At 45.3% G+C, this 20,837-nt stretch overlaps 2 protein-coding genes across 2 annotated transcripts; one reads left to right on the forward strand and one right to left on the reverse strand.

The window, feature by feature from the left end:
* Positions 1-12,531: 12,531 nt before the first annotated feature.
* LOC121836983 (P2X purinoceptor 7-like) lies at positions 12,532-14,665 on the forward strand (the record flags this gene model as incomplete). The annotated part of the gene is made up of 3 exons (XM_042292188.1): positions 12,532-12,698; positions 12,791-12,997; positions 14,488-14,665. Coding segments are annotated over 3 exons (552 nt in total), but the record flags the coding sequence as incomplete, so codon positions are not given.
* Positions 14,666-16,222: 1,557 nt separating this feature from the next.
* LOC121836984 lies at positions 16,223-18,633 on the reverse strand. Its single transcript, XM_042292191.1, has 5 exons — positions 18,627-18,633; positions 17,525-17,626; positions 17,231-17,402; positions 16,705-16,847; positions 16,223-16,578 (listed from the first exon to the last, which is right to left on the reverse strand). Exons 1-5 carry the CDS (start codon positions 18,631-18,633, stop codon positions 16,388-16,390), a joined length of 615 nt encoding a protein of 204 aa, XP_042148125.1. The 3' UTR covers positions 16,223-16,387.
* Between the last annotated feature and the right edge of the window lie 2,204 nt (positions 18,634-20,837).

Here is a 20,837-nt window from a genome sequence, read left to right on the forward strand (position 1 = left end):
TTATTTACGTTTTCCTTCAAGTTTATTCAAAAATTGCATTTAGCATAGGTTGAATGCCTTGAAATTTATATTTCCACGTCTCCATAGTCAAAGTTCTGTTCCGAATGATTCCAGCGCTCTTCGAACGGCATCTTGTAGAACATGAAAATGTACAGTGCTCGGCTTGCACGAAAGAACCTGAACACTACACACGCGACATCTGAGATGGCCGGAGTATTGGCACTCTCTGAGAACCTGCAACCTCTGAGAACAGACAAATCCGAAGTACCGCCAATCTTAAAGTAGCGTCAATTTAGGAAGTCATGCGGCAACAATACTGGCTGCGGGATTCGATTAAAACGCGCGCTAAAGATGATAGACCTCAGGAATACTTTTAGCTCTGTCTTACAACGGTTGTCGATCCGACCTTCGTATGAAGAGCAAACATGATGATGCTCTCTTAGTTCTTTCTGAAAGCACGTAGACAAGACACTCCCGACAAAGCAACGGGTAAACGTGCTGACACTTTTATCAGCCGATTGAGCATTCCCAGCATGCGCAGTAACATTCATAGCCCCTCACAAAAATCAAGTGCTTCTTTTCGCAGCTCTGAAAATACTGCACCACGGTGGTATATCAAACACCGCGAGACACCCCCTTTTATAAACATATATGCAGCTACTTCGAAGAGAATATTACAGAAGTGCATGCTTGACAGATTTATATATTGTCTTTTACGCGCGGTTTCTTTGACTCTATTCTAAGAGGACGTTACTTTGTATTACGCCAACATGTGTTTTTTTTAACATAGAAACCGTGGGGTAGTTGACCGGTAGCCGACACACGATACCTCTGATAGTTCTAGAGCGTAACTAATTTTCAATTAATTATTTGGTCTCACCAAGGTTACGGTGGATCAGGCAGCCGGAAGAAGGTCTCTGTTTTCACGGCGTGAAAAAAGAAAAAGAAACGGAAAGAGGGAGCGCGACGGACAAGATGAGAAACTGCAAACCGGCTGTCCACGCGGTCCATTCACCGGGGGTTCATTTGCAAAGTGGCGACTAATTGCACTCCCGTGGAATGCACGTGCGCAATTAGTCCGAACGGTCGGAATCCAATTAAGCCGGACAGCGGACAGACTAACCGTGCAGTGCGCTGGGTGACCACTCGGGTTAGAGAAGACGCCGTCCTCTGGCCAAGTTAGACCTCAACAACGGTGTGCGCGATCAAGCGACGCGATTGTAAAATATACTTACTTGTGTGTGCGTCCGTCCTTTGACTGCAGATTACTGCAAAAGCTTTCATCGATTTTTTTTTTCACATTTGCATGCTCCAAGTAGTTCGTTGTATGGAAGACTAAACAGCGGCATAGTCTGCCCTAAATAGCGTCGCATGTTTTCGCCGTAGATGAAACATTTAGCTAGTGCAGTATACGACTGCTATACGCCAACACCTCTTGGAATAATGGAAGCCTGTGTACTACAATTTTGACATCATATGACAGTTAGATAGAGCGAAGACACAGATTGAACACGAGTTCATGTTCAGCGTTGGGCTGGACCTCGTGTCTAATGAACAGGTCGAAGGAGGCTCGGGTCCAGTTGCCGAGTTGGCACCATTCGACTGCGAGAACATTCCGTGAAAAAACATGAGGTTTTTCACAGGCCTTAATTATTCTAAGTAAAGTTAACAATGGCTAATCTGTTTTTTTTTTTCTTTTTTGTAACGTGCATTTCTAATGCATTTCTAAGTATTGATAAAAGAACGCACGTAGGTATACGTTGTTAATCCACGCCGAAAGTTACAAGCGGTCAGGACGCGGAAGCCATTATCCTTGTCCTAGGTACTGCAGCGCGAGCTCTCTCGCTTCGTGTGGTACAACTTGCTACCAAACGCTTTACTAGGGGAGATATGTCATACTCCGTTCTTTCGCATTATACGGCGCGCCTACTGCGCCAATCTCTCCCCTGGTGGTTTGGACGTCTCGCCGCGCCAAAAAGAAACATTTTTTTTCTAGATATCTTTAGGGAACAAGCTACAACACACGAAAACAAACAAACACTTCATCGACCGAACGGCCTGCGGCGCGCTTTCGCCCACCGGCAGGAATGCCCAATAACCTAGACTTCTATAAAAATGGGTGGCGCCATCCCACCACTTCAGATTCAATGGAGAAAAACCGAGGTTGCTCGTCATCTAGCCATACAGACTGCGCCAAACCTCTCCGCGCCGAGGCCATTGTATTATCGGGGAGTAGGATGTATTTGCCCTAGTAAATTATTTGTTGCTACGGTGAGCTGACACACGGCCACCGGTCTTAATTTTCGCTTATATAATATGAAAGCAAAGACTTTGAACACAAAGACAACGCTTGAAACATTGAAACAGGAGCGTCTTGTAGTAGAACTTACTTTTCTCTTTAACAAAAAAAAAAAGGGGGGGGGGATTGCAAACGGTGTTTAAGGTGCCGCATCCGAGTACTGCGATTGAAAACTGCGGAAGTTGCGAATTTCATTAAAAAAAAGTAATAAAAACACCTTTTATTTTAATTTTCAAAAACAAGTCAAATATGTTATTTGTACTCTTTTTTTTTCTTTTTTTGGTTCTGAGAGAGAAAGAACAGAAAAAAGTAAGGCGAACGCTTTACTAACTTTTGAGAACATTTCCTTATTTTTCCTTTTATCCTTCGCCTTTTTTCAAACTTCGCCAAAGAAGGTAACTGAACGGGGGAAACTATTTCGAGGGAGAGCTATAATGAAGTAAGCGTTATCAAGGAACACGCAGAGCTCAAGCGAGGTCTCGGCACGCGACCGCGTACTCTGCTAAATCTGTTCGCATTCCGTAACGACCTCGCGCACGAAAGCAAATTGTGCGATACATTTCCACGAACGAAGACGAGCAAGAAGAGTATCTTACTGGTCACGCGTATCTTGCAAAGGAGCAACTCCACCGTATCTAAAAAGAAACAACAAAACTTGCTTCTTTACACGCATCACTTACTCTCCAAGACATCTGGAGCGTCTACTTTCCTGCAAAGCACACGGGATAGCCAATCGCTGTAACCTACGAAGAGAGCTCGGCCAATGGCGACGCGCAAAATATGCCTAGACATAAAAAAAAGGATGCGCTGAGCGCTAAAATGAGCAGAAACTAGATTGGCGTGAGAGGAAGCCATACGCTGTATAGACCTTTCCATCTCAGTAGTTACCTAACCGGTGGACAGAGGGCGCTGACACACGCGCCGCCATGAGCTGGCTTCAATTTGGTTGGTTTCGTTTGCAGTGGGCACGCAACTGTGTTGGTGTGTCATTTTGTTTTCGCTTAGTTTTGCGATATAAATGTATCCCTTGTGGTACAGAAGCAATGACGCAATGGTAATGGGCCACCTTAAGGTTTACGACGTAGTTACGAGCCTAAAATGTGGACAAATTGACGAACACCTTCATCTGCTCGTGTTCTTCATTCGGCCAGGTTTGGCGGCGAAAGGACTGAAATGATGCCGGGGTAGGATTACAGATGTCTACGGCCGTACTGGACGTACCCCCTGATAATATTTTCCATAAAATACAATAGTGAACAGACTAATGCACATGTGGCACAATCAAAAAGCAGGTCGATGACCTGACAATGTGCTAAATTTCAGAGATTATATGAACTCGCAAGTTTAGAGTTCACTGTTTGGTATTCGAGGACATCAGCGTTTTGTGAAAATTGCCGACCGCGAAACCCCCCTGTGAGGACGCATGGAATGCAAAAAAGAAGCGATATTGTCTCCATCGATTTTTAAAAAATTAAATGATCCACAGATATTTTGACGGTCCATCCTAGACCGAGAGGAAACTTTTTTCCAGTCTCACCACTACTAATGTATGCGGAGGGCAAGTTCGTCTGCTTCTTGCGCAGGGGGTAGCGGTGACGTCAGAACGCCGAGCCCCGATTGGCTGATCGCGACCCCCCTATCTGAGCGTCGTCTGCTCCTTTGCAACGTCGTCGCTCGCAACGTCGTCTGCGTCTGTCTTACCTTCCCTGCGACTTTCGAAAGTGCAGAGGCCAGGTTCACAAAACGATATTACGCCAAAAATATTCGTAAGACAAAACTTAAGAACAAATTCGTATTCACGAAACGAAATCCTACGACAGCTCCGAAGCTGTCTTACGCACTTCTTACGATCCAATCAGCATGGCCGACAGCGTCGCGGTCGCGACGACCCACGGACGTTTATTTTTCTACCTGCGCTTCTGACGCGTCCCGACTTCAAGCAGCAATAAAAAAGTAAAAGGTACTTGAAACAGATTACGACGAACAAGAACGCAGGATCCACAAACACCCGGGAAACGCTCCAACGGCCACGATTACACCGAACACGACCAAGCGAGTACGGCAGTTAGGCCTAGCAGGCACTCCGCGACTCGGCGACCGTCTGCCCACAACCGGCTGGCCTGCTGAATGGAATATGCCCGCACGACCCTTGTGAACCCTTCCCGTATTATACTTATCGCTGACCTCAGTTTTAGATTAAGAGGTCACTTTCTTCCTCTTGTTATCTCCTTGTTTCCCGAGGCAACGGTGACTCTCGCCGTTGAAAAAGCGGTGAATCTCCGACAGACGCAGGAAAGGCAAAGCAGCCATCGCTTTGACTAGCAGACGTAAAGCCGACGACGTTAACTGCGCCAACCCGCCGACGCCGTTAAAGAATGAGGGGTCTCGCCGCACACGAAAGGAGGGAAAAAGTATTTGGGAGGGAACTTGCGGGCACTAACACGCTTACCCCCTCTCGGTTCTTAGCAAACAAACCTCGGCGCCTCGGGACACCTCGCCAGTGAGTCCTTTGACTTCCCTCCTTGATGCGCGTCTGCTAGTTGTTAGACATAAACAACGTACCGCTCGAGTTATTTCGTCTGCCCTCTCTGAAAGGCGAAGTCGAGCTCGCTCGTAGAGACCTGCACTTCCGAAAGTCGCAGGAAAGGTAAGACAGACGCAGACGACGTTGCGAGCAGACGACGTTGCAAAGGAGCAGACGACGCTCAGATAGGGGGTCGCGATCAGCCAATCAGGGCTCGGCGTTCTGACGTCACCGCTACTTCCTTTCTCATGCGCAGAAGACGAAAATGAGCCCACTTGCGAGGCGTATTGATTAGCATCATTTCATAATGTTTACTTTAGGAAAGTATATGTTATACTTAGAGCGTATTGAGAATGAGATAAAGGACAAGCACGTCAATCGAAGCCTGACGTATGCGTTCCGTGTAAATTACGAAATAACATTAAATGGCGCAAGAGAATTGGCCTCCAGCAAGCTTGGCTCAAATTAAATTTGAGGCTCCACTTCGTGGATTTGGGCAGACATATAGTTATTTGTTTGAACAGGTACGCTTTTTACTTTCAGCGGCGTCAAGAGAAAGCCCGGCATCAACAACGCTGCACTCGAGTGACTACCACGCAGACGGCTTCTTTTCGGCGTCACATAAAGCTGTCTTTGGCACGTTCTCCACCCGGGATGCCCAACCCTTTGTGAGTAAATAGATTAATTGAATTGGATATCTCAAGAAAATTGAATAACTGCAGACATGAAACCGACTACCCTCTTAGAAGTGCCTGCGCGTCTACTTGTCTGCTGTAAAAACTTGCAGGAAAGCAACAACTGCCGTACGAAGAGAAATTTACATATGCCTGTAGAGCTTAGTAAATTGTGTGACAGGGCAAAGACGGTGTGCTTGCTCTCGTTCGATTGAAAAGTGCCAGTACTGTGGTATGGTGGTGTTTTAAATCTTTTTATAACATCAGGTGTGGGCCCAAAGTAGTCGTATATGCAAATGAAAGCTAAAGATGGCAAGACAATGAGATGAGAAAAATATTGTTCTTCTTCTAGGAAATCTCAAGGGTCTTGCTGGGACTGTCGGCTGCTTTGTAGCGTGAAACACCACACCTGTTTGTTCATGTTTTTTGCCCAAAATAACAAATAACCTTAATACCCCCCCCCCCCCCACCCCCACCCCCACCCCCTCCTTCTTGGCCCTCGTTTTTCGGGGGTGGGCTATCTGGCCCCCGCACTCGAATGAGTTTGAGACCCCTGGCATGGCGTATCGCATCGGGAGGGGAAGACTAGGATTGGATGAAACGAGAAGGAAGTGAATACTGAGTGCGTGTGGCTGAGCGAAACCCGTCTCGGTTCCAAGGCACATTGGTGGAAGGCGGCTCATTATGTAATCCCCGAGGCTGATATGATACAAACGCTTTCAGAGCGTGCCACGTCAAAGCAACACCACCTAGAATAACCAAAACCTGTACACTATATGATAACGTCATCACAGTGAGACCGAGCGAGGATACAGATTGGATACGAGTTCCACGTCGGTGCTCGGCTGGGCCTCGTGTCCAATCAATGCGTCCGTTTCATGGCGAAAGAGGAGAGGGTTCGAAGGCCTTCGTTATTCTAGATGGCGTTGGTTCAAACCGCCATTGTGGGCCTCGCCTTGCCCTACCCAGATGTCGACTGCTGAGCCACTGAATCGGGTGTTGACGAGACTACAGGAAGACATGCGTTAAAGGTAATGACACAGGGGCGGCTAGAAAGGCAATATACTTGTCCTGCTACCCTAGAAATGAAGCGAATCTAATAAGTTTTAACGCGAAGGACGACAAATATAATAAACGCCTCACCTTCCCAAATTGCCAATGATTGTTTTTTTGGTAAAATGTCATGCTTCAGCCTTTCATTTCTGCGGTTAGTTGCCACATACTCACTGAGTATACTCGGAGCATGATATGAGCTAACTGAGAACTATCTTCAACACCGTCCGGGACGTTAAGAAACGCCGCGCACTCGGAAGAGCTCTCGTCAGCTGCAGCAGAAAAACAATGGTTTAACTATTTGGGCGAAGACGATCTTAAAAGCCATGGTGGTATTTTTTCGATCTGAAGTGCAAAATATGCACGTTCCACATTATTTTCGGGAAACAATACATAAAAAGTTAAGCAAGCAATTCTTTTGTATTAATCTATGCGCTTCATCTCTCTCCCCCCCCCCCCCCCCCCCCCCCAATTTGTCGGGCGAGTTCTGAGGGTAGGCTTTTTGTTCAAAGAACCAAAATGCCTTTATTATTGTTGTTTTTTTCCGTTCTTTTTTTCTTCAGTTACACCCTCTGAGGGATGTTCAGGCGAGCAATTTGACATTTGTTGTATACAAAACGGATAACAAAGACCGCCATCCAAGAGACAAGATGGCGATCGATTGGTGTCTGCGTGACCTTTCGGTATACTTTCGGTGTGCAGCGATCGCGCTTCCAGAGTTCGGAAGAGTACCTCAATTCTCTTGGCTCTGCGATGGGCCCGGAGGAGCAGCCCTAACTAATCGGCGCCGGCGGGGGCAGCGTTGGTCCGAGCCCCGCCTAACGACTTCCGGGGAAGCCTCCGAATGCTGTCGCAGTGGATTTAACGCGCACACGGGGAGGAGAGGAGCCGAGATTAATTGCCGAGCGCGGTGCTCGCTCTTCGGGCCGGGCGACTGCGGCCGGCAGTCGGACGTCTTGGAGTCCTATTTTCCGGAAAGCAGGATAGGGGAGGGGGGGAGGGGGGGGGGGTGAGAGAAGAGCGCGAGTATGGTGTCGGAAACAGTCCGCCGTGGTAGGGTGAAAACACCGGGAGCGCAGACCGCCGGAAGGAAATTTTTCGCTGCGGTGCTATATATTTCAGTGGAACTGAGCGCCGCGCTAAGTGGCTGAGGAGAACCGCAGCAGCGGCGAGGATTGGAGAAGCTTGGTCGTAGTCAAAACGTCCTCGAAGAAATACACTACATTGCGCAAAAGCTACGTGCAATTACACTGTACACTAACCATGACGCAGGTGACGTCATATGGTGCCACGTGACATCACTGTCACGGCACGTCACGTGCCTTGTAAGGTCACTGTCACATAACGTCACATGTCATGTAACTTTATTGTGTTACGTGACGTAGCATTATACCTGGACGTTAAACGGAGAAATTTCCTCGCTAAATTTAGCGGATAATTCTACCGCTAATTATCCGCTAAATTTAGCGGATAATTAACGGCTGTCGCAGTAAAGATTATAGAAAAAATACTATAAAATTAGTCGTTTAACTTTTAGGCGGTAGGAAGGTGGTTTCTCTTTAAAGTATGGCAAAAAGAAATACAAATTTGCCCTTTTTGTTTGTACAACGTGAGGTTAGTTTGACTTTGAGGTGCACGGAGAAACCAGAATGTTGCAGATGAGAATTGTAGCCAGTGCAATAAGGACTGTTAGCTTGGAATCTTTAATTGTGATTCATGCGGTGGTGATGGCACAGACGCACGACAGTATTTCATGCTCAACCATATCGGAACAAGCTGGATATCATAGGGACTTTTAGGAAACCGTTACTGTGTTGCGCGTACCGCACTACTGGATCCTTTGAAGCCTGCTTTTAAGCACTCGATCCGCGATCACGGTACCACTCCGGGCGCGTGCTTAAAAGCTTGCTTTGAAGGATCCAGTAGTGCGGTACGTAGAAAAAGGTAACGGTTTGCTAAACGCCTCTATTGTCACCCCAATATGTCCGCTAAGATGAAGCTAATTTTGTTTTTTGCTTTTTTTTATATAATTCAGGATTGAAGCACCAAAGGGATCATTGCCTACGTAAAAGTATTCAAAATTTTCGATTACTATAAATGAATGGAACGAATTTTACCTCGGGATAAGAGGACGCAAGGGGTGCGTAATATTCTAATATTCCAAGAAATCCGACTCTAAGCTGTGAATGATCTATGCACATGACCTCTGGCCTTGACAAATGCTGATTGCCTCGGGAGAGAGACTTGTACAACAATTACTAATATAGAATTGAAGAGAGGAAATGAAAAGCACAATTAACCTTTCTGGCATGAGCGTTGCCAGAATCGGGATCTGGTGCAATGCATGAAAAAATATCATGTTACAAATACAAAATATCCTTGTGTAAAATATACCGCTGCTGACAAAAAACATGTTTTGTTTAAAAAAAAAAATGAAAAGCTACGACTGCTAGTTTTTTTAGTGGAGAGCTCAACATTTGCTGGGATGTTAAAGCAAGCAATAACTCCGAAAACGCACCAACCGTTCGGCGCATGCGTGAAGCCGGAATAACTACTTTAGTTCACAGTAGACGGGCGGCAGGGCGCGAGACGTCTCGTACCGTCTGGACTCTCGTGCATCGCTTGCGCAGATCTGCAGTCAAGTTGTTGCACCTGCAAAACAACTATCCTTCCTTACGCAGCCGATGGTACAAGCGCGAGCATATGTGGCCCTGAAGAGTGCCTGCATTGCACGAGCGCGCGTGCTTGGCTGGGACGCTGGCTGAATGCCCGGAGCTCGTGCTTGTAGCATCGGATCCGTCCGGATTTAAAGGGACCATGAAGGCAGTTTCGAAGTTTTATTCGACGATTGAAATGGATGTCAGGCATGTCTCAGATACCATTAACCAAGTTCTAGCCCGAACAGAAGTTTGGGTGCCGCACAAATCGAGCAAACAGGCGCGGTAATAATAGCGCCGGGGACGATGCCTGAGACCCCACCGAGGCGGCGGCAGAAAGGTGAACTAAAGTGCGCCGTCGAAGCGTGACGACAACGGGCTCCTCGTCTGGCGATTGGTTCAAACGATAGACGCGCTCTTGGTTTCGATTTGGTGGTGAGATGTGATGAAAAAAGTTTATTTGAACGGTTGGATAATATTTTGAGGTTGTAGTTGGGAATTAATAGGTTTCATACCGTGTATAGACGCTTTGCAGCAGCTGTGCATGGGCGCCGCCATAACTGACCTTCAGTTCCTGTTTCCCCTTATTACATTTACTCAGTGTTGTACGGAACGGCGTTCCAAGGAACGGCGTTCCTGGAACGCGTTCCTTTTAAGAGAAACGAAGGAACGCCGCCGTTCCATTTTGCATCGCTGGAACTGGAACGGGAACGCGTTACATTTTTACTGGAACGGAAAGAAGGAACGGCGTTCCTTTTTTTTTTTTTCGTCCAGTGGGTTATTTTAATTTGATTTCTAAGAAGGAAATTCTGAAAGTACAAAAACAATATTTTTACGAAGAGCAGGATCTCGTTAACTTTTTGCTTAGTTATCTTCGGGTTCGTCTTGTGTGGTCCCCGCTTGGTAACAGTTGGGTGCAGGAGAGCTAGGGGATATCGATTCTATTTTCAGTGCCCGCGAGACTGCGCTACAAAAAGAAAAACCTTTAGTCGAAGGAAAAGACACAGAAAGAGGGACGTTTCAAACTCAGCTAATTGTTTTGCTTCCACGAATCCTCACACACCCAGCAATCTAAGGCCGACTACTGCTATTACTGAACTTCCACAAAGAGAACAACAGATACATCAAAAGTACAAATAACCAGGCATCGAACATACCCCTGTATCCCGAGCAGTGGACACTTAAAAGTTACACAAAAATTTACCTTTATTAATTCTCTGCCTGTCCCCACCTTCAAACTGAACAACGAATCCAGCCTTCATGAAAAGGACTTGTAGTTTTCTATACTGACCTTCCAAAAGCCCTACCCTCTTCATCACTCGCTCGTCTTGCGGACAACATTGAGGATCAACGCTTGTTAAGTTCGAACAAGAGACTTTGTTATATTGAAACGTGTGAGGTTGTTGCAAAACGCTCGTGCAATGTATAGGGTGACAGTACATTTGGCTCGTCTGAGTCCCCCTCCACAAACATAAATATGGGTAAAAGCTTAGAATTTTAAAGGTGTATATCAACAAATCAAACCCTGCTTCCGCCTGTTTTCTCCTCCTGGTGCTCTTCCATCACGGCCTTCAAATTCTTATGTTTCCATTTGACGGAATAGATAAAAAAAAAAATATTTTCTAGATATAACTAAGTATGGTAATCAGCAAAATACAAATGTAACGTATATGTAACGATACGTTCCATTTCTTTAACTGTAACGGGAACGAGTTCCTTCTTCACGTATGGAACTTGTAACGGGAACGCGTTCCAAAAATCAGGAGGAACGAGGAACGAGCTTCCGTTCCTATTTTTGAGGAACGTGTACAACACTGCATTTACTTCACTTCACCGTTACCATAGCGGGGCAGGTTATTGCCATTTTAGTTTCTACAGTGTCCTTCTCCACAGCATTGGCCTTTCTGGAGGCTTGTCAACGCCCGCTTTAGTGGCTCGGCATCTGGGAAAGGCAAGAGAAGGTCAGCAATGGCGGCTGTAATTTGGCGCGTGTGTAAAGCGTCTATAAAAGCATAATCTGAAGCGATCCCTCCGTTTGTCACTGGTTGAACGCATCCCGCACTGCTACCTCGGGCGCGTAACAAGCATCGAGCAACCATGGACACAAAAAAAAAAGAGGTACGAGCGCCGGGGGCGGCGGTCTTTTCGTTTTGGTTTCGTGCGTCGTCTCGTGTTCGCTATGCGAACTGGTGTCTCGCCAATCATGCCGCGTTTATGTGCAGTAGTAGGTTGCGCGAAAGGTCGGCTAAAGACGTGCGGTCGATCGGGCGACGTTAGTTTGCATAAACTGCCGACCGCATTGCTGCATCGGTCGCCAATCCAGAGTTCTGTGTCCTTAGCAGCATCTCCCGTTCAGTCGGCGTGAGGTCGCTGAACGGGAGCTCAAACTCGTTTGCGAGCGCGGCGTTGTCGTCCATATCTTCCAGGTTTTCTTGACAGACCGCCGTGCACTAGAGCGAACCACGGGTAGCACACTGAGTATGCACTAAATCCTACCGATGCCGACAGTGCTCCCTGACGTCACTTCTCTTTCCAGAGGCGAGAAAGGGAAGAAATCGGAATGTTTGTTTCGGTTTCGCAAATTTATTTGCAGGTACAGAAATAAGAGTCACAACGTTCTAGAAAAAATTGTGTGGCATGCCAGGACCCCAATGCTTCCGAAAATACCTTCTTTTTTAAAGAAAATTAAATTGCCTTCATGGTCCCTTTAAAGGGACCTGAAACGATTAGAGACAAAGTTTTACTGACTGCATATCGTTTATGGGATCAAAATAAAACTTGCACGCGAGATTAGAAAGGTTATAGCATAACATTTTGGCAAATAAAAGCGGACAATAGCTTACCCTCTCTCCCTCAAATGCTCGCAACAGAGCTTAGAGTATCAATGGGTATAGATTAATAAATGAGTTCTTTGTCGTGTGCTAAACTGCTTCGCTGGTCATCCACCTTGCCAGATTAAAGGGGCCCTGCAATGCCTTTTTTACTATTTTTTAATTTGCACCAGTCCTGAGCGCACTGAACGTAGTAACTCGGGGAACTTTTTCTTTTCTCGAAATTCGCTTTATTTTAAAAGTTATAGGCAAATTAAAATTACAAGAAAAAAGCAAAAAAAAAAAAAAGCAAAAAATAACCTCCCTCTTACGTCTCTGGTCCTGTCTTTGTGGTTGGTCCTGGCCTGGCGTAGTGACTGGCCAATCGGCTACGGCTTACGTTAATGGCCGCTTCCCCTGCAACGCGTCAACGGCTCGTTGCTCGCTTCAGCCCTCCACCGCGCTTGCCGGCATGAATTTACCGGGTCTGTCGGAGTTGGAGGTCCGAATCCTCCACAGAAGTGCGGAACTGGGAGTAGTACCGTACGAGGACACTCCACGTAAGCGTCCGGAGCGCGCTGGCGAAGCTTCTCGGCCCCAACTCGACGAAGTTCCGGGCGTGCTTCCTACCGCCCCACTACCGGAGCCACCGCCACCTCGTCGAGTTGGAAGCACAGATTGGTGAGCGTTTTCGTTGTAGCTATTCCCATAATCACATTCCGCGCACAATCGGGGAGCTCGGCTTTTAACGACTGTTTTTTGCAATCAAACAGGTGCGACGTCGGCCGCTGCACTGCGATGCCGACACCTCGAGAGTGCTTCTGCTGCCGAGAATTGGCACCGGCCGTGCGGAAGCAACCGACGCGGTGCATCACGTTGGACGGAGACTTCTCGAAGCTATGCTTAGATGTTGCCGTTCTTGCGGTGGCATACTGCGAAGTCCGTGAGAGCGGTCGTGAGCTTCAACACCAGCTGCACGAGTGAGTAGGCGGGCATGAGAGTTGGCATGAGGCAACCTAGCCGAATTAGCCGTGGCGCAGACGTCACAGTACCCAAAACGAAAACCGTGATTATGTACTACATGTAAACATTTAGGGACTTGTGTGAGTGCGGTGACTCACGGAACCTTTTAGTATGGGTTCATGTTTTCGAAAGCCCAAACTTGCATGGTTTCCTTGTGTTCATAATTTTGAGCTTTATATTTGTTCTTCAATTTCTGCATCTTATTCGGTGAAAATTATGAATCATGCACGACTCCTTATTGCTCAAAGGTTTAGGCATTTACTGTCTTGCCAAAGATATCCCAAATTAAATCACTCCTTTTTTTTCTTTTTTTTTTGTCGTGTATATTTTGTTTGATTTTGCACAAAATTTACTTTTGACAAAGCAAGCATATATGCTTTTCTAGGGATTAATCTCATTCCTAGCAAGTAGCAATGTACCGCGCATAGAAAATAGACTGCAACAGAGTTAAACATATCAACAGTGTTTTTATTACATGTAACGGCAGCAGTATATACACATGGGCCAACTGCACCACATATCTTAGACCTATAGATAACAGCCTGTCAAAATAATGGGAGTTGGCGTGACACGTGACACTACTGTCAAATACTGCAGAAGCACCCACTGTGGACAATCACCCACTATTATTATTTTAAAAACTCAGGAATACTGCAGATAGACCGATCTCACCAGCAGGGCTGGGCAGTACTGCGATACAAATGTATTGCAAGAGTACCTTGTTCGCGCTGTTTGACCCCTAAACATGCTTCACCAACTAGCCCAAATTTCAACAGTATGCCCTCCCCACGTAGCACCGTTCAGGAACAAATGTATTTTTATAAGTGTCTGTATCTGTATTCCAGAATACTTTTTCAATGTTTTTCAGAGGTGTCTCAGGGTCATCCCGTTGCATAAGACAGATATATAGCATCTGTATTTTAGGCCTTAAAATACATATATCTCAGTATTTGTATTCCTGAATATTCTCTGGAGTATCTATGCCCCGCCCTGCTCACCAACCAGTTTGACTGCACCACCGGTATCACAATGCATCAAGAAAACTTTTGTCTTTCTGCACGTGCAAAAGTATTTAACAGGTTGTTACTCTGAGGTAGGTTTATGTCGGGTTTAAACATTTTCAAGAAAGGCAGGACAGCATCGAAGATGTTCGTCAATTTGGCAAGCTTGGAACTGCATGTCGCAAAGAAAACATACAAACGGTAAAGGAGCTTTGGCCAAGGATCGTCTACTCACAGTATGAATGTTAGCGGAGGAAGTGGGCATTCAAGCATGAAATTGTCCGTTTTATTTAGACCTGGGATCTGTGTGATTGTGCTTCCCAACATTCAACACCGTGTGACAAGGGAGCTGGATGTACTCCCGAAAAAGGACTTCGCTTAGATTTTCCAGGTACTGTTTATTTCCTGTCTACAAAAAACAAACGCTCGATTTTTCTTTTCTGCAGGAAGTATCGCTTTGTGGCATACCGGCAATTCACCCGCTGGATGTGGGGTCGCCTGGGCGCTGGAAACCGGCGAGTTTTGCCAGCATGTGCTGTTCATAAAATAAGAAAAACATTTCCCTCCCAGAGGTACACTGGCTTCCGGTACCCCTCTCTGGACTCCGCACCAGTGGATAGTTGAGGTTGGTTCACTTCTTGTGTCGGTGGTCTCTTGTGCAGTAGATCCTTCTGAAACCACAAGTATCAAAGTAGTAACAGCTAACATTAGCTGTAGTTAATTGCACCCCTGTAAATCAGCAGAGCTTGTTATTCTTTGATTCAGCCCCACAAATAACTGTGTATAAACTTTAATAAACATTTGACTGCATTTTGAACTTTTTTCAAACTGGGCAAACAACTTAATACCAGTGCCACAGAGAGATATAAGTATTGATAGAAATAGTGTGCTTTTTAGTATGTAATTTAAAAAAAAAAAAAGCTAAACTAAGCGGACTGGATGCTGTGAATGTTTATACATGTATTGCGAGATATCAAGCCATTTTTAAGAATTAGTGATATGGTCAGATGAAGTCCTGAAACGCTTCTAAGATTTATGTAATGTATGAGATGTAACAGCCTGTGTACACTGCACTGTCTCTGAGTGAGGAGTTTTATTTCTAGAAAACCCATCTCCAGATAAGCCAAGATAAACACGGAAATTTGCTTATCAGATGGGCTTTAAGCCGTGCAGTGTGAATGCCTGTATAGTGGACTCTACTCCATAGTATGACCAAATTCAGTATTAGAGATTTTGAAAACAATCATACTCCCACAATCCTTGCAGTTACAGGAAAGATTGGCCTAGGTTCAGTTTCTGGGCTTGGCTGTTCGAAAAAAATTTAAAAGTCCATAAGGATGCTATATTTTTCAAATTTTAAGGGGTGCAATGTGATACAATTATTGCTGTTTGTACCTAGTTATTGTCTTTTAATCCTCACATTTTGTCCCTTCTGAGAGATGTATTGGCATGAAGTTGCCAAAAGTGTGATTGCACATGAAAATCTTGCCAACTTTAAAGGGACACTGACCTGGCGTTTATGCTCGCCAAGGTTTTTATTTGTACATGACATATGAGAGCACAACTACCCAGAACACAATTTGCTGCCCGAAGTTCATTTTCTTTTAGCCCGAAAACCGCCAATCAAGAGCTGGCCGGTTTCAGTCGCGCTTACTCTCTTCTCCAAGGTCACGTGCCGTTTTTGGTTGGTTTCGACACAACCACTAAATATAATCAACGTCGTGGGCCATTGAAGGCAAACACTCAATATTAAAATTAAAATTAAATATCATACCAATTTTTTGTGGCTTTTAAAAAGCCGGAAATATGTCGATTGAAGACAAAAAAGGTTGCACAGCCATGTGGCTTCCCCCCGCTGTCTCCTTCTCTATATTTCTTCTTCCTCCCCAGTCCAGTTTTCGTTTCAGTTTCGAGCAGTTGCTGTTGAAAACAACAATGGACACCACTGGCATGAGACATTTAGTCTGGGGTGAGAAGAAGGGGGGGACGGGGAATCTCGACCGTGAGAGAACGGGCAGTCGAATAGACCGTTTAACACAAGCCGATGGTGCTGCGATTCTTTCTCGACCTCAATGTCATCAACGAATACCTAGCGAAAGAGCGCCTCAAAGCGCAACAGTTGCGTTTTCTTACTTTGTTAAAAAATATATGTGACACTGTTGCAAAATATTGATTTGGTGGTCTTTTGACACCATAATGAATCGCCTGGCAAAACACTAAAAAAACTTTTTTGGGTGTGTCAGTGTCCCTTTAAGGATTTATGTCCCAAAAAGCCAGGTGAGCTGGCATACCCCTAATCCTCATGCTAAATAATTAGCTGCAAGGTATCTGTATGGAGCATTCACCTCATGAGTGTCCTGGCGCCCCCCGGCTGAAGCGCGACATTCTCTGCGCCACCAGCTGCTCTTTGGGGAGCCTTGGGTACAGCGCCGCCATGGGGAGGACTTCTTCCTGACGGGTCTTTTCCAGTGCCTCCTTGAAGGAGGACGACTCGTTGCAGGAAGCGACAACTTCGTGGAGAAGTGCGCCGACGTACGCTGTAATAATTGAGAGCATAGGGGAAGCTTTACACAATAAAAAAATTTAAACCAAACAAGTGGCTACTGGTAACATTTGCAGTTATCTCAGAAAAGCCCAGTGCAACACACTTGTTTATGTCATACCGTAGGTAGGCTTGGTTTTCTCCTTCTTGACGGTCTCAATCCCCTTCTTTGCCCTCTGCATTCTCCTCTTCCACTTGAGACGTCTTGTGAGGGCTTGGCTTCTTGTGGAGTTCTCATTATGATGGAGGTCAGCCAGCCTGGTTCTGAAGCAGAAATGTTGTCCACCGTCAAAAGAATTGTTGGGAAGTGTTAACAAAAAACAGTGGCGTAGCCAGAGACTTTTTTTGGGGGGGAAGGGAGGAAGGGGGGGCTAAGGGGTGGAGCTCTTGGGGGGGGCTAGGGGGTGGAGCTCTTGGCGTGTGGGGGTGCCGAGGGCATGGAAACATTTTTTTGCGCTGGACATGCAAAATGGCGCCTTGAGCATAGGATAGGAGTGGAACCACACTCCGGAGGCAGGGGGAAGGGGAAGGGTTGGAGGGCTGTAGGCTGGGCTGAAACACGATAGGCCCGCTTCCTGGCTGCGCACCTGACACAAAGCTAGACTGGGTTCTTTCAGGTGTGCCAGCTTTATTGACAAAAGACAAACCTGGCAAGCATCATGCCGGGCTTGAATGCAACAGACTTGGGGGCAAATCTTGTCAGAGTACTGTGATAAGACTCGAGGTTGTAGGTCTGGCCCGCGGGTGAGACGTGCTCGAGGTCCCTGAGCAGCAATCGTTGTGTCGTGATTGCTGCAAAACGCTTGTATGCTGGGGTACCTGAAGTAAAAATTGCTCACTGTAGAGGTTCTTTCTACTTACCCTCCCCACAATATACATATGCACTCATACCAGACAAAGAAGTGAGTGAAGCTAAGTTATTGAAATGGTTATCTACTGACCTGGAGAGAGCCACTCCCTCTCTCCAATGAGAGGTTCATGGAGGCAGCGGTTGTAGATCCCTCCGTGGCCAGTATGCACATCCGAGGCATGATTGTTGATGCCTGCAGTTTCATAAAGTTTCTGCTGTCACCCTCCAGTTTACATGACTACCGAATACCAGTTTTATATTGAAGAATTGCTTTCTGATCAGGCGAAGTTTGAGGAGCTAGTTTGTATAGCTGGCCTCTGCTGATTTTGTCATGTTGGCTTCCTTTTTGCATTCACATTTGTTCTATAATATAATATTTTTATACAAAATTGTGTGATTTTGGCATTGGGCGTGAACTTCAGTCAAAAGTTATATACGGCTATAAAAGTTCAGCTGAACTAGGTAAAATAGAATATAGAGAGAAAAAGGGACAGACATACCACTGGGACGGTCAACTACAGCTTGTTATATACGGCTTGTGTCCTACATCCTTCTACATGTACTAGTGTATTCCTCCAATAGGTTGTTCTGAAACATCATCCCTCAATGTTCTTTTTTAATATTATAAGGAAATGCAAGGGTAGTGTGCTGATTTGTTTTTGAAATTACAAATGTTAGATGCAAATGCACTACTGCATGATATACCACGGAAATGTGTGTAATACGAGGAATTTTTTTTATGTTTTTGCATGTGAATTGTGTCTTGTATTATATAAAGATTCAAAAAATTTTCAGCATTCATGAGGTCAGTTAAAACACTGTCTCTCGTAGTTTCGGTTCCCAAGTAACCAAAATCATTATCACGCTTTTGTTAGCTGTTGTACCATCACCCGACCACTTAATCAACCAAAGTCGCCACTGTCGATCGCCTGGCTGCTATCAAAATCTCGCCAAGCACCTCATTGGGACCATTGCAGAGGTGATACACGGCGAAACAAGTGACTTTAGTTTAGAAGACAGTTGGCAGCAGCATGGCAAAAGTTGGCTGTAAATGAGGGAAGGATACAAGGGTGGAGGCAACAGACAGAACCCCTTTCTGCATGCAACAGCACAAGAGGTGTCAGGTGTCCAAAGAACGAAGCACTTTCTGGGGTGAAAGTAGACATGGCACACTTTGTGAAAAAATAATGTACTTTGCATCCTGGTATAAACAATTGATTTACTAGGGGCAGAGGCAATGGAACGAGTAATACAGAAAGGCATCCCACAATAGTAAAGGACTTCAAAGCAAACAAGCATTGGCTTTTGCACTTCATTTTTCGGAGTCGCATTAAATGTGGGTTAATCTTTTTTTAATATTATTTTCTGTCGGTTTGCAAATAGTGATCTGTATTATATGAAGTTTTTAGTGTATGCAGGTTTCTACAGTAGTGTCAAATGTGACCCTGGACCCACACTTTCTCCAGGTAGACTGCTATGACTTGCTGCGATTATTTCCCAGAATACACGACAGATACCTCTTCAAGTAGAGTAAAAGCAGTCCCTGATCTGATTCACAACTCTCACCGTGCCTGCGGTAAGGGAACGCACAAATCACCTTTATATGTGATGGCTGCAGCCAGCCGTGGAGTAGCTACTGGCCTGGCAGATGCACATTAGTGATTTTTACAGCTTCGCTGGGATGATTTGTTTATACAAGCATTTTTTATCTGTAACCCACTCCCTCACATAATGCTTTGGCACTGCTGGGTGTATTAGAAATAAACAAAATATAGTTTTGGAAAATGTTTCTCACTTTTCCACATGTCGACGAGGAGTTTGCCATCTCCTTCGCTGTTGGCCGCACACCAGTAGACATGGTTGGAGGCAGGCTGTGCCCATTGCACCAAGGCACCACACCCTGCATACTTGCTCGCCGCCAGCATCTTTTTGCTTACGCCTGTGCAGAAAGGAACTAGTCAGTACATAGAGCTGTTAATGTCGACTTCATGACAGACTGGTATGATGCTGCAAAGGACATGGAGAATAATGATTAAAGTTTAGCACCTTTTGCTATGTGCCAAGCATCGAAGTAGTGAAGGATCTCGGGCTCCTTCGTCTTCATGTGGCCCTTGATGGCGACGTGACGGTCGGTCACCAAGTCTTCAATGGTGATGCCCTGCCGCTTGAGGAAATCTATGCCCTTGACACAGCCATACAACTCCATGGAGTTGCTGGTCTTGACCTCAGGAGCCTGTAATTGTAAAAAGAATGGTTGCACAATAATAGCATGTTGCATATTATGTTATTTAGACATTCTCAAATCCAAACCATGACAAAAAAAGATTGGGGTAAAAAAAAAAAAGCAAAATTGGTCAGCTTATATAAAATGGTTGCATATAAAACATCTAAACCTGTTGCCATCTGATATTAAAACGATGGAGGTGGGGACTACCCAGATAGTATAAAGGACAACATACCATAATTACTCGAGTAATAGCTGCACTATTTATGAACAAGGCCCTTGCATCTACTTTACTGCAAAACATATATAGGCCAATCATTGCGTTGTGCATAAATAACATAGTGAATAACTAGATCGAGAGCACGATTCTCCATACAAATGCAATCTTCACAGATGGTATCTTTGCGCAAAGACGTTATCTCTGTCCTGTAAACTGCTGGAATCGTGCTGTCGATCTCAATGATAGGCAAGCCGCGTGCTCCACAGAAAAGCGAACCCTCAGGTTTTCTTCATAAGCAGTGCGGCTATTACTTGAGTAAATACAGTATGCAGGTAGAAAACAATTAATGCCGAGTTACTAAATGATTAAGCAGCAACTTATTAAGTTATGAGCAATTTTATTGAAAGGAAGGTGTGAGTGGCATTGCACACGAGTTATTGGCCACACATGAGTCAGGAAACTGAATGGCTACATGGTCAAACTGCCCCTAACAATTTATTTCAATTTCTTTTTAGGTTCAATAAACAGTCACCTTGCACAGTCCCCTTAACTTTACTAGAAGGACGAAAAAGCCTCCCTGAAAGCATGAAATACTTGCCTCTCCTAGGCAGACCTGTACGAAGTAGACGACTCGGTTGGTGTCCATCTCCATGAACGTGTACGTCATGTACTTAGCGGAGAAGCCCGGCGAATCGAACCTCCCGTCTCCAGCCAAGTGAACTTTCTTTCCCCGCCTCTCTTCAAGAAGCCTCTTTTGCTCTCGATTCCACACCTGCAAAAAAAAAAAAGTTAAGAAATAATAATAATTACATTTTTAGGAAACATTTCTTTAATATTTGTCCAAACTGATAAATTTTTCGTTGTTAACAAATTACGAGTGGGCAGCTACACTTGTAGCGGAATTACCTTTGTCTTTCACATGCAGTGCCACATACTATATAGAATAGATTGTCATCTCGA

The sequence above is a fragment of the Ixodes scapularis genome, unplaced genomic scaffold, assembly GCF_016920785.2.
Source record: "Ixodes scapularis isolate PalLabHiFi unplaced genomic scaffold, ASM1692078v2 PGA_scaffold0__279_contigs__length_252992795, whole genome shotgun sequence".
Lineage (NCBI taxonomy): Eukaryota > Metazoa > Arthropoda > Arachnida > Ixodida > Ixodidae > Ixodes > Ixodes scapularis.

Bases quoted from the DNA above. Each gene is read 5' to 3' on its own strand.
- LOC121836984 (XM_042292191.1), bottom strand. The intron at 17,403-17,524 runs GTCAGTAGATAA...TTTTTACTTCAG, and splicing joins GAGGGAGTGGCTCTCTCCAG to GTACCCCAGCATACAAGCGT. The intron at 16,579-16,704 runs GTATGACATAAA...CAATTATTACAG, and splicing joins GAAAACCAAGCCTACCTACG to CGTACGTCGGCGCACTTCTC.